The 11,140-nt window shown below is 54.4% G+C and overlaps 2 protein-coding genes across 2 annotated transcripts in view; one reads left to right on the plus strand and one right to left on the minus strand.

Moving 5' to 3' along the window:
- Nucleotides 1-2,097: 2,097 nt before the first annotated feature.
- Nucleotides 2,098-5,660, minus strand: VDBG_01775 (conserved hypothetical protein; the record flags this gene model as incomplete). The annotated part of the gene is made up of 7 exons (XM_003007541.1): nucleotides 2,098-2,470; nucleotides 2,549-2,707; nucleotides 2,805-3,291; nucleotides 3,341-3,413; nucleotides 3,466-3,630; nucleotides 4,050-4,319; nucleotides 4,374-5,660. 7 exons carry the CDS (start codon nucleotides 5,658-5,660, stop codon nucleotides 2,098-2,100), a joined length of 2,814 nt encoding a protein of 937 aa, XP_003007587.1.
- A 1,827-nt stretch (nucleotides 5,661-7,487) lies between these two features.
- The window catches only part of VDBG_01776 (BR serine/threonine-protein kinase), a gene marked incomplete at both ends in the record, with an annotated part of 4,388 nt that continues 735 nt past the window's right edge, over nucleotides 7,488-11,140 (plus strand). The window contains 5 exons of the mRNA XM_003007542.1: nucleotides 7,488-8,161; nucleotides 8,220-8,942; nucleotides 9,016-9,706; nucleotides 10,219-10,792; nucleotides 10,858-11,114. Coding sequence (XP_003007588.1) covers nucleotides 7,488-8,161; nucleotides 8,220-8,942; nucleotides 9,016-9,706; nucleotides 10,219-10,792; nucleotides 10,858-11,114 — 2,919 coding nt within the window. The remainder of the gene's footprint in view (nucleotides 8,162-8,219; nucleotides 8,943-9,015; nucleotides 9,707-10,218; nucleotides 10,793-10,857; nucleotides 11,115-11,140) is intronic.

Here is an 11,140-nt window from a genome sequence, read left to right on the forward strand (position 1 = left end):
CAGCACCTAACCGTGCTTCATTGGCTAAGGATGTCTCCTGACAAATGACGTACTCGATGTCACTCCGGACGATCCGCGCATACGCTATGGGCATAGCGCTCAGGGGTTGGGCCGCGCCACAATCACGGCTCCCGTTCCGTCTCATCTCTTCTTTGAGTCCCGAAGAACCTGGAAGCCCGCCCTTGCAACAGCAACGTTGATCTGATTGACAAGCAAGCAGGCCTTGTCTGCTTGGGCGGCCTGTGTGACACGACGTGGCTGCCACGAGCGACTCATTTGTGTGGTTTTCTGGACGATATAAGCTCGGCGCTTCATTCGCTTGATAACAAGACCACATCAATAGAGGCTAACAATTTGTTGGTCAATGTCTCTCAACTTCACCAAATGGGTGCTACAACATGATGATCGACAACGTGTAACGAGTCGGGCATACGTGAGCTTCATTCGTCACAAGAAGCGCTTACTCCTTTCCCGTACCTCTTCAATCTGGCGGGCAGCTCGAAGAAGAGGCAGGCCATTCGTCGCACATCCGAAAGTGCCTGTTCTCCATTCGCATCCTGCCCTGTCTCAAGTGCCGCCCTACCTGCGCCCGTGCCTGAATATTGAACAACGGCCCCTCGGGTACATCTGGCTTAGCCTTGGCTTGGCGGCAGTACTACTGGAAATAGCCATCCATGTAGGTCCATCCTACTGGAGGGTGACATGTCGAGAATGACTCGAGCTCCTCGATTGGCTTAGCTATCAGTCGGCGGTCTTTCGTGAGTGTTAGCGAAGCTTTCACTGAACCAATCAAGAAGCAACTGCTTCTCATGACCGTACATCAACATGACAGTCTACAATTGACGTGCCGTCTACTGGATCCGGCCTTGCTTTCTCAGGCTTGCGTCGCAGTCGAGTTGACTCTTGGTACCTCTAGCGTGTAAGCTTGGGCACTTGCAGACTTGACATGCTGCTGCGATTCTTTTCCTCCCGGACCATCCGTTCAACGTCAATACTACCACCCCATCCGGCGCAAAATCTCCGGCCCGCGCGGTTGCGCCTCATCTAATGTCTTGGATTGGGCTGGTTGAGTCGTCCTCGCAAGGTCCGTCAGGCGCGAGAGTTCCCGCCCAACAGATACAGGGTCACGCTTTGCAGCGTCAACTGTTCGGTACGGTCCGCGCGCGGGACAGCTGTTGAAGTTCGCTGGTGTTCCATCTTGTGACTGGTGATGATGCGTCCGTCTGTCGTGACACTGCGCTGGTGAAGTATATCTCAGTCTTGATGCATCATGATTACTAGAATCTTCCGACGCCATGTACGGCTGAGTGGTAGACAACCTGATACATTCCTATCTCGTGATGGTCTTGTATCCATCTACCTGGGCACCCGTGAAGCCTAGCGCAAAAATGCACAAAGGTATCATTCTTGTCTGCAAGATAACCTGTTACCAAGGCATCTTAAGAGTAGAAAGCCTAGTGTCGATAGTAGACTCATCTTGACCATCCGGGGCGACGATTTCCTGCTTGGTGACGCAAAAGCTTGCGTTCGGGCGTTGTCTAGCCATATACAACCGCCGGGTCTTAATCATCAATGGGAATCCACGACGATTAGTGCTCTTCGCAGGTTTCATTCGCCTGACGAGAGTGGCCGCGGCCAGGCACAATATGCACTTCCAACCCGGGAGGATTATTGCCGGGCAAGACACTCACCTCTTCTGCTACGCCGTGGCCCAATCACGATAGCATGCGAGGAAGTTGGAGGTCACGCGGCAACGTCTGCATCTCTTGTAAGGAGGGAACAGCGAACCATGGTAGACGATAGATTTGCGACTCCTATGAAAAAGCCCTTCGATGATACTGACGGCTGTGTGGCTCCTTCCAGTCCGTCCACCCGCACCCGAAACGCCTTGCTAACCTCACCAAATACACTAGCCATGATAGCTGACCGTTGACAGTCCCCACGCGCGCCGCGGCGATTACCGCTTCCGGATGTCGCAAGAACGCCTCACAAAAGACCATGAGGCACTATTTCACCAAACTAGCACACCCCTAGCCTCCATCCGGGTCACAAACGATGTTTTCTTCAGACGTTGAGAGGAACAGAAGGAAAAAAAAATCACGCGGCGACGCCGATGCTGCGCTTGTGGATCTGCAGACATCTTCCAAAGTCAAGCTTCTTGCCCTCGGTGGGCATGTGTTCGCCGCTGGCGATACACAGCACACGCATGCGCTCGTCGTACCTCAAGCCTGTGAGCAGCTTCGGCGTGATGAGGAAGTACTGGCTCGTGTGCTCGCGGCAAGCAATCTCGACCATGCGCTCGTGCACCATGCGCTCGTTGCGCGGGTCCATCCCCTGGTTGATCTCGTCGACGACGCGAAACGGCGAGCGCGCCATGGACTGAAGAGCCATAAGGAAGAAAATGGTTGACACGGCGCGCTCGCCGCCGGATTGTCGGTGCTGGTCGAGCTTTTGCAGAGTTTCGCTTTGCCTGTCATGAATTATTAGAATCCTGCGTATGCAACAGTGGTTGCGTACTAAGACATTTGCAAGGGTGCAAGAGGCGTACCTGAACTTGACCATGATGTCTAGTGCCCACTGGTCAAAGTCTTCGTCTTTGTGAATGCGCACCTCGCCACCACAGTTGATCTGCTCAAAATTGTACGCGAACGCGTCGTTGATCTGCCTCACAAGCTCCTCAAGCTTTGGCTCCCATTTCGCGCGGAGCCTTGTGATCTGTCGCATTTGCTGGTCGCTCTTGCTCTGTGCTTCTTCCATCTCGCGACGAATCTTTTCAATGTCTTTGGCTCGCTTGTCGTAGTCACGCATGGCGTTGGGGGTTGGCATGGAGCAGCTCGAGCTTGGCGCTCTCGGCCTTGATCTCGTTGTCGATATCCTCGAGCGTCTTGCCGGCAGCCATCTCGGTGAGGTAAACCTGTCGTTCAGTCGGATCCGCCGCTTGGATGCACATCTCCTTAACCTTTTCGTGAGCTTCTTTGGCCTCAGCTTTCGAAGTCTGTTTCTCCCTCTCGACCTCAACAATCTTCATCTTCTCATGGTCCAACCTTCTCACGAGTGTTGTGTTCTTATCCTTAAGCCCTTCAAAGTCAGACCGTGCCTCGATCTCACGGATCTGGCCCTCGATGAGCGCTTGCTGGGCGTCGTGCATGTCTGCGATATTCTGCTGATACTTCAAGCCTGCACGAGCAGTCTCCAGTACGGCTTTGTCGCATTGCACTTCAAGATCAATGATGACTGCGCGGCACGACTCCAACTCCTCTTGCTTCTTGACGCCCAGCTTCTTTTCATGCTCTGTTCGACATTAGCTCAGCTTGTCATGTCACGAATCTAAGTCACTCACCGAGCTTCGCTGGAATGGCTTGGTACTCGCTGAACTCCTTCTGCAGTACCTTTTTCTGTTCTTTCAGGTCCTCCTACACCATAATTAGCATTGGTACCCCAAGAGACTGAAGCTCGTTCTCTGACCGTCACTGCCAGGATGGACTCTCGCTGTGCGTGGTTCTCCTCAGCTTCCTTCTTGGTGCTCGCATTCTCCTCTCGAAGAACTGCCATGTTCTGCTTGACCTCGTCGAGGCGCCGTTGTAGCTCCTGCTTCTCGGCCAAATCACTTCGTCTTTCCACAACGCCTGGCTGTATTTCGCGGTCGTGTGAACAGCTCAGATCTCTTCGGGGGTTACAGCATACAATGATACGTCGCCCAGTTGCACTGTCTCTGCATAAGACTCGTATGGGTCTCGTGACATCTGAGTCCGATACTGCTAGATGAAGCTCTTTTCGTGCAAAGCATGCGAGGACAGGCTCCGGACGCTCAACTGGTCCATTGCCCAGCAGTCAAAGCCCATGCGCTGGGGCTTCCTCTACGGGAAGCTTGTTGAACCGACGAGAAGGAAGCTGCGGGCAGGTCCCGGATGCTGACTGACAGCCCGAGCTTACCGTACAGTTGAGCGCTCATTTTCTTGTGATCATCCACCGTCCTGAGCGGTGAAGCACATGAAATCGTCAAGCTGCAACATGGCTTGAATGTGGTCAGAATACCGTTTGTCCTTCACATTGCAGCAAAGCATGGGTGGCCCATAGACTTCCTGCTGAAATTCTTCGCCGTTCTCTCGTAGCCACTTCCAGGCTGCCGCAACGTCAGGAAAATGCTTCTCGAGGACCTTAAGTTGTTGTCCCTCTTGGGTATCCAGGTCAGAGAGATCCCGCGCCAGCGTGTTCTGCTCATCCCTGACCCGTCGGCCTCGCTCCTGGACGTCGCGTATTCGCGTCTGTATCTGACGATCCTCGGCCTCGAGCTCCCGAATCGAGTGTTCTTGGGCACGCTGAAGGGGGGGGGGTTAATTTTGTTCGGCAAGCAAGTGAGACGACACACTCACAATTTTCTGATTCCATTCTCTGGGGTCAAAATCAGATGGTTTGTTCTTCAGTCGCCGTTCCAGCTGACCGATCCTAGTCTTGATCAGGCCCAGCTCCCTCTTTTTCACATCGAAGACTTTCTTTTCGGCGTCTATCTTAGCCTGACACTGGGCCATCTCTTCCTGCGAGTTCTCGCACGCATTCAGTGCTCGATCTGCGGCCCCATCCACCGCCCTGACCGCAGCGTGTCGGGCTTGGACGGCAGCAGCGACAGCAGCGTGATAGCGCTGTTTGCTGTTCACCGCTTCCAGGGCCGGGGCTGATTCGCTCTCCAATTGCTGCAGGAGTTGCCTGGCGTCTTTGTAGGCGCGCTCCGTCTCTCGGTATTTGGTACGCAGGAAGAGGTAGTGGGCGATTTTTCGTGCATCCCCCAAATCATCGATGCGTACCAGCGCTTCCTCTCTTTCTCGGAATCGGTCCACGTCCGCCTGCATGGCCTGCTGCCGGTTTTCGAGATTGGCTAGTGTCTCAGCGTGGGAACCTGATCGCTGTTGAAGTTCCTTGTGGTCCTTGTGAAGTTCCTGTAGCTCCGTTTGCCATCTCAGCATTTGAGGGTCTGCTGCGGCCCTCAGGGTTTCGTGTAGCAAATCGACTGGCGTGCAACCGGCGAACTCGACGACCCGATCCTGGGGCAGGAACTGGCAGAGGTTGTCTACTTGGATACTGAGGTCCCTCATGAGGCCCTGGATGGCCTTGTGCGTCGCCTCCTTGCCGTTGAGTCGAAATCGGGAACTGTTGCGCTCACGGTCGATCTGGACTTGGACGACGTGGTTCCTCCGATCCTGCCGGCGCCTCTGAAGCTCGATCTCGATGGTGGCCGTGGCCTTTCCATGCTTGACGAACTCTTTAATGCTACCTGCGCGGCCCAGATGCTTGGGGCTGTAACCTAGGCCGAGGCAGATGGCGCAGACCAACGAGCTCTTGCCGGTACCGTTGGGACCGATGACCATGTTGAGGTTGGGACCGGGAAAAAACTCGGCCCTCTCGTAGGTCACAAAGTTTTCCACCTTGACACGCCGAATAGCGCCAGGCTGGAAACCGTCCTCATCGAAATCGGGCTTGGCGGCACCATTTGTTCTGGATGATCGCTCGGTCTCTTGTTGTTCGCTTGTGTCGTCCCCGTCGCTGTCTTCGGATTCCTGTTCGGTGACTCTGCGCCTCTGACGCCGGGGGGCTTCGTGTTCTTCCTCATCGCTGTCTTCGCGTTCGCGCCGGCTCCGTCGCCGTGAGGCGGCGTCGGACGCCATGGCGATAGTTGTTCTCGATCCCCCAAGGTAGTCTTCGGGGAGAGTTTGTGTTGGCCGCAACGGACGAGGGGCTCAGTCAGCAAACCGTGGAATGTCACGATCTTGCGAGGAGAGGTCGGATATTCTGGGTCCGAGGGAGGGTGTTCGGCATGGGTAGGCTGTAAAGAGGCTGTCCGTGCCTAAAGTCAGGTGCGACGCGATTGGACGCGTTACCTCTTTGTCAGTTCGCGTCGGCTGTGGCACGTGGCGGGGTTCGCGATAAGTTGTCATCGAGGCAGTACAGGTTTGCTTACCTAAGTTCTTGGAGTGCAGCCAAAGTACCTGGGCGATTGCCCTGGCAGCCCTGGGTGGGTGGTGTCTGTCTGACCAGAACGGGCAGGTGGAGCTCGGCCGATCTTCAGTGGACGTCAGTGCGCTGGTCAGTCTGCAATGCTCAGCAGGCGCGGAAGTGAATCCAACTTCATCCCTTCCATTGCTCGGCTCCAGCCTGACGTTGACACGCTGTCTGTCGTTTCTTCGGGCCTTCTCCAGGCCTCCAAACTCCGATCACTTCTGCGATCATGGTTTTACAGACCTTTTCGTCGCCTACTTGCAGCTCAATACAAGAAGAACTTTATCCCATGCATCACTGTATCCGACATTGGGGAGTCGAGTGTTAGCGATGACCTCATTATTGCGCCCACCATCAGACGTTGAAAAGTCCTTCTGATAGTCTGCGGATGGTATGAGCTCAGCTACTAGTACTTCTTTATTAAGAAATCCAACATTCCAGAACAAAACCCCCATTTCTGAATTCTACATGGATATCAAACCTTGGCCTGCCTCCCGTGAGAACCCGCGTACACGCACATCCCAGCCTTCAGTCTAGTATCTGCCGAACAATTAATGCCACGTTAACTAACCAGTCTACCAACTGTAGATGCTTTGACAAAATATCAGCGCAAGATATACAGCGCGGGTGCCCGGTTCCTCGCTCCCTCAGGCGGCTGCCAATGGTCGTAGACAGCGATTTCCGATTATGAGGCAACAGTTCATACCACATCTAGAGTGCTCATTATATCCCATTTAAGTCACCAGGATAGTCGTGAAAAGATCACTGAGCAGCCTGTGTGGCTAGAATCGGCTACGTAGTGATTTGAGCACAACGCGTCTGTCGCGCCCGAAGTATCGCGTCTTCGTGGTGTGGCTACCCAGGTCACGTTGCTTCGTTCACATCACTCAAGAACCACATGCGTAAAAGTGGTGACAGGGTCGAGCCAGAAAATGTTGGAGGTTGGCAGCAATGCCGCGCATGAGAAGAAGGATGGAAGGAATGGCCAGAAAACGATGGAGGAGGCAGGGGTCTCGAAGCAAGCACGCTCATGACAAGAAATTCACCATGGAAGGCACCTCCTCCCTTCGGTCCTCCTGACATGACATGGAAGCATCGCCACCCCGCTCTGCTGCATTCCTCCCAACGGCCGCCAAAACAGTCGCGTCAGCCTGTCTGTCCTCTCTTCTTCAGCTCTCTTCGCACCTCCTGCTCCGGTTGACCTACACTCGCTTGGTCAAGTTCCTCGCCACTCCCGACGGTCTTCTCTCTCCAGCACCTCTGGCTATCCGGGACCACCTTCCAACTGCATCACCAAAAAAAGCCTTCATCATCTTCGCCCCAGCTGAACTGCATCGTATGGTCGGTTCTGTCCGTCTCTCGCTGGGTTCGCGGTCGCACTCCTTCGTTGATTTTTATCTGCTTTCCACTGCATAACCTTTTGAGGTGCCTTCCAACACAGTTTCACAGGTACTCCCACCGACATGCTATAATCGCCTCTACTGGTTTGCAGCATCATGTCGGAAGGCGGGCGTCCCAAGTCGTCCGCGGCGGTTCGGCCTCCTCTGGGCGACGCTACTTATCGGATCAACAACAACTTGCCCAACGCATCGGCCAAGTCGCCCAAGTCTCATGGCCCCGAAGCCAACGGTGCTCGAATTGACCCTGTCGTGTCACTCGTCAATCCTGATATTGAGATGTCGGATGAACCTACTGTGTCCGAGTCGCATGCTCACGACGGAGGCCACATCTGTGCTGCGCCGCCTTCGGGACCGCAACCGCGATATTCGCGAACGAGGGCCGTCCAAGAGACCGACCCCTCCAAGCGAGTCTCGCAAGCATCTACTGCCCCTTCGAGTAATAGAAGCAGCAATTGCAGCTACAAGACCCAGGTTGGGCCTTGGCAGCTGGGCAAGACGTTGGGGAAGGGGTCATCAGCACGCGTTCGACTGTGCCGACACCGCCTCTCCGGAGAACTCGCTGCCGTCAAGATCATTCCGAAGAAGACGGCATATCTGATTCAACACGGCAGCCTCGCCGCTCTCCACCAGTACGATGATAGTCTCCCGGACCGGATCGACGGCGAAATGCGTGTGCCAATGTCCATCGAGCGTGAAGTCGCCATTCTCAAGCTTGTTGACCACCCCAACGTCATGAAGGTGTATGATATTTGGGAGAATCGCTCAGAAATGTAAGTTGAATGGTGTGAGTCGATCAAGATGTGACAAGCGTGGCTCACCCGTGCATAGCTATCTGGTGCTCGAATACGTCGACAAGGGTGACCTCTTCGACTACATCAATACCAATGGGCGTCTCAACGAGGAGGCGGCCATGTACTTTTTTCGACAGATCATGAGCGCCATGCAACATTGCCACGCCTTCAACATCTGTCATCGCGACTTGAAGCCTGAGAACATCCTGCTGAACGCCGAAAACCAGATCAAGATTGCAGACTTTGGCATGGCTGCCTTGCATCAGTCTGAAGGCCATCGTCTTGAAACTGCGTGTGGTAGTCCACACTATGCTGCGCCTGAGCTGCTGAAGAACAAGCACTACCGCGGAGACAGGGCTGATGTATGGTCAATGGGTGTTATTCTTTACGCCATCCTGGCTGCTCGACTGCCTTTCGATGACCCCGACATTCGCGTCCTCCTTGCAAGGACCAAAAAAGGGATATACGAGATGCCCGAGTTTCTCAGTCCCGAAGCAAAGGACCTCATATGTCGCATGCTTCAAGTCAATCCAGACATTCGAATCAGTCTCAAAGACATGTGGCGCCACCCTTTGATTCGGAAGTACGATTACCTCGACAATTTTGGCACCAAAGCTGGGCAGCCACGAAACATCCGTGAAGGGTTCGACTACACCCCTCTGAAGCCTCAGGAGGTCGACGACCATCTCGTGAGACAATTACGTTCGCTGTGGCACATGTTCTCCGAACATCAGATCAAGCTCATGCTTCTCGATTCATCGTAGGTCACTTTCTTCTGTATAATGTCAGTCTGCAATATGCAGTGTTGATCGGTACTGACAAGTCATGTCCAGTAAAAATGATCAAAAACTCTTTTACTGGCTGCTCCAGCAGTATCGACAGAAACAATTGGAAAATTTTCTGCCGGAAGTCTCTCAATCACCGAGCGACTATCATCACCTTCACCAGCCAGCCTGGAAGAAGCGTGTGTCAACCTGCGAGTTCACTCAGCCGCGAGCTCATGGCCACGGCAGAAGCATTTCCAAGTTTACTGTCATCTCTAATGTTCCTGACACCGACGTCGGTACGGTCAGGAGCTATGATCCGTACAATTCTAGTCGTCCCATGCGTGCGAATTCGCAAGTAAGCCATGCCAGAATTGTCGTGCACCGGAAGAATCAACCCAGCAAGAGCTATGCCCGAGAAGATACGTATACCTCCCAGATCACAAGGACGGGCACACGGTCGACTGGTCGCCACACACGAGTCGACTCGCAGCGAACTGCTGTCAGTGGTCGCTTCCCGTCCTCACGAGGCTCCATGGGTTCAGTGGCGAGCAGTCGGCAGGGAGGATCTTATAGTCGCCCAGCTTCGCGCCGCAAACGCAGAGTCGACTTTTCCCAGGCCAGGAACCCATCAGTCGATCATCGCCGCGGGAAGCAGAGCGTTCGGCGGGGAGCAATGAGCAACGCAAGTAACCCTCTAGCACCGCGTCAGGCAGAAAAGGCTTCTGAAAACGTCATCAGTCCTCCGAAGCTCCGCAAGGTGATGGACCGGCCACGGCCAAAACCAAGACTGAAGATAGTCAGGCCGCATGACCCACATGCCATGGTCAATGAAGAAGTCCGAAATTTCTCAACAGTATCGCAAGGATGCGATGATGCGTTCAAACAGTTCAGCCATTGGTCTGAGATATCAGCGAGCTGCCGCTGATGTGGGCCTCTAATGACGACGGACTCGACGCTTGTCTTCACGACACTGGAGCACCTTCAGTCTCACGCCCACTGCACATCATCACAAATCATCCTTGGGATTCGCGGCCATTGCCGGCACTGCCGCCTCAGACTCCGGGCTCTCCCACTCCACAGGTAGAGTCTTTCCAGCAAGGACGAGAGGACCAAGCAGGCCTCAGCCGGATGATGATCAAGTCAATCGACTGCTCTACGGTACTGCTGCCCAACACGATCGTAGGGTGTTTCGGCCCCAGCATACGACAAAGGTCATGAAAAGCTTGCTTCAATCAACGAGAATGGGCGTGAAATTCCTCCACAAAGCAGCACGTGGACATCGAGAGATCGCGCATCGTTTCTGCACCTCCTAGAACGCCTCGAAATCGGGCAGATGCTGACGGACTGGATTATCTGTCTCGCGTAGGCGAAACGATTCGAGTCGTCAACTCTCCCACAGCAACAAGCCCCGTGCCAGCACCACTCAATGTACGAAAGAAGCATTCACATCACCCAGCTAGTGCGGTCGAAGGCGCCGGCCTGCGACAAGCGTACATGCACGGCGCGATTCACGATAATAGGCCTCCCGCGGGGCTGTCTGCGTCTCGCATCAGTTCGCAGGGTACGGATTCTATACGGAAGAAAAAGTCCTGGTTCAAGCGATCTGCCAGGGAGGATGATCAGCGCGAGGCGAGCATCCGCACCAAACAGACTTGTAGCTCCCGTGAAACGACCGACACAAGGCCATGTACTACGGCTACTCAGTCGACCATCGACTATAGCACTGAAGCGACGTCGCCGTCTCGTCACCATTCTGGACTACTCTCGCCGCCTCAGAAGAAGAAGTCGTTTGGACTATTGTTCTGGAAGAGTAACAAGGCAGAGAACCGCATGAGCATCGCTGGTAAGTTTTTTCGGTTGATCTTCTTCTGTCTCTCTCGGCCTTTTGTAGTCTGACCATGTTTCCAGGGCCCGATTACGAGGACTCGCCATCACCCGGATCTCGCAAGACGGGACGAAGCAAAGCCAGCCACCATGGGGACCAAAGCATTGCGGAGTCAGACTCTGGGGTTAGAAAAATTGAAGTGCATCAGACGTGGCTCGCACGCCTGTTTGGTGTGAAGCCGGCAACAAGCTACATGTGCCTTGTCGTGTCTCGCAAGCGTGCACGCCAAGAGCTCGCCATCCTGCTGAAGGACTGGCGCGATATGAATCGCGACATCCAGGTGATAGAGAGAAATGTTGTGTTTGC

The sequence above is a fragment of the Verticillium alfalfae genome, genomic scaffold, assembly GCF_000150825.1.
Source record: "Verticillium alfalfae VaMs.102 supercont1.2 genomic scaffold, whole genome shotgun sequence".
Lineage (NCBI taxonomy): Eukaryota > Fungi > Ascomycota > Sordariomycetes > Glomerellales > Plectosphaerellaceae > Verticillium > Verticillium alfalfae.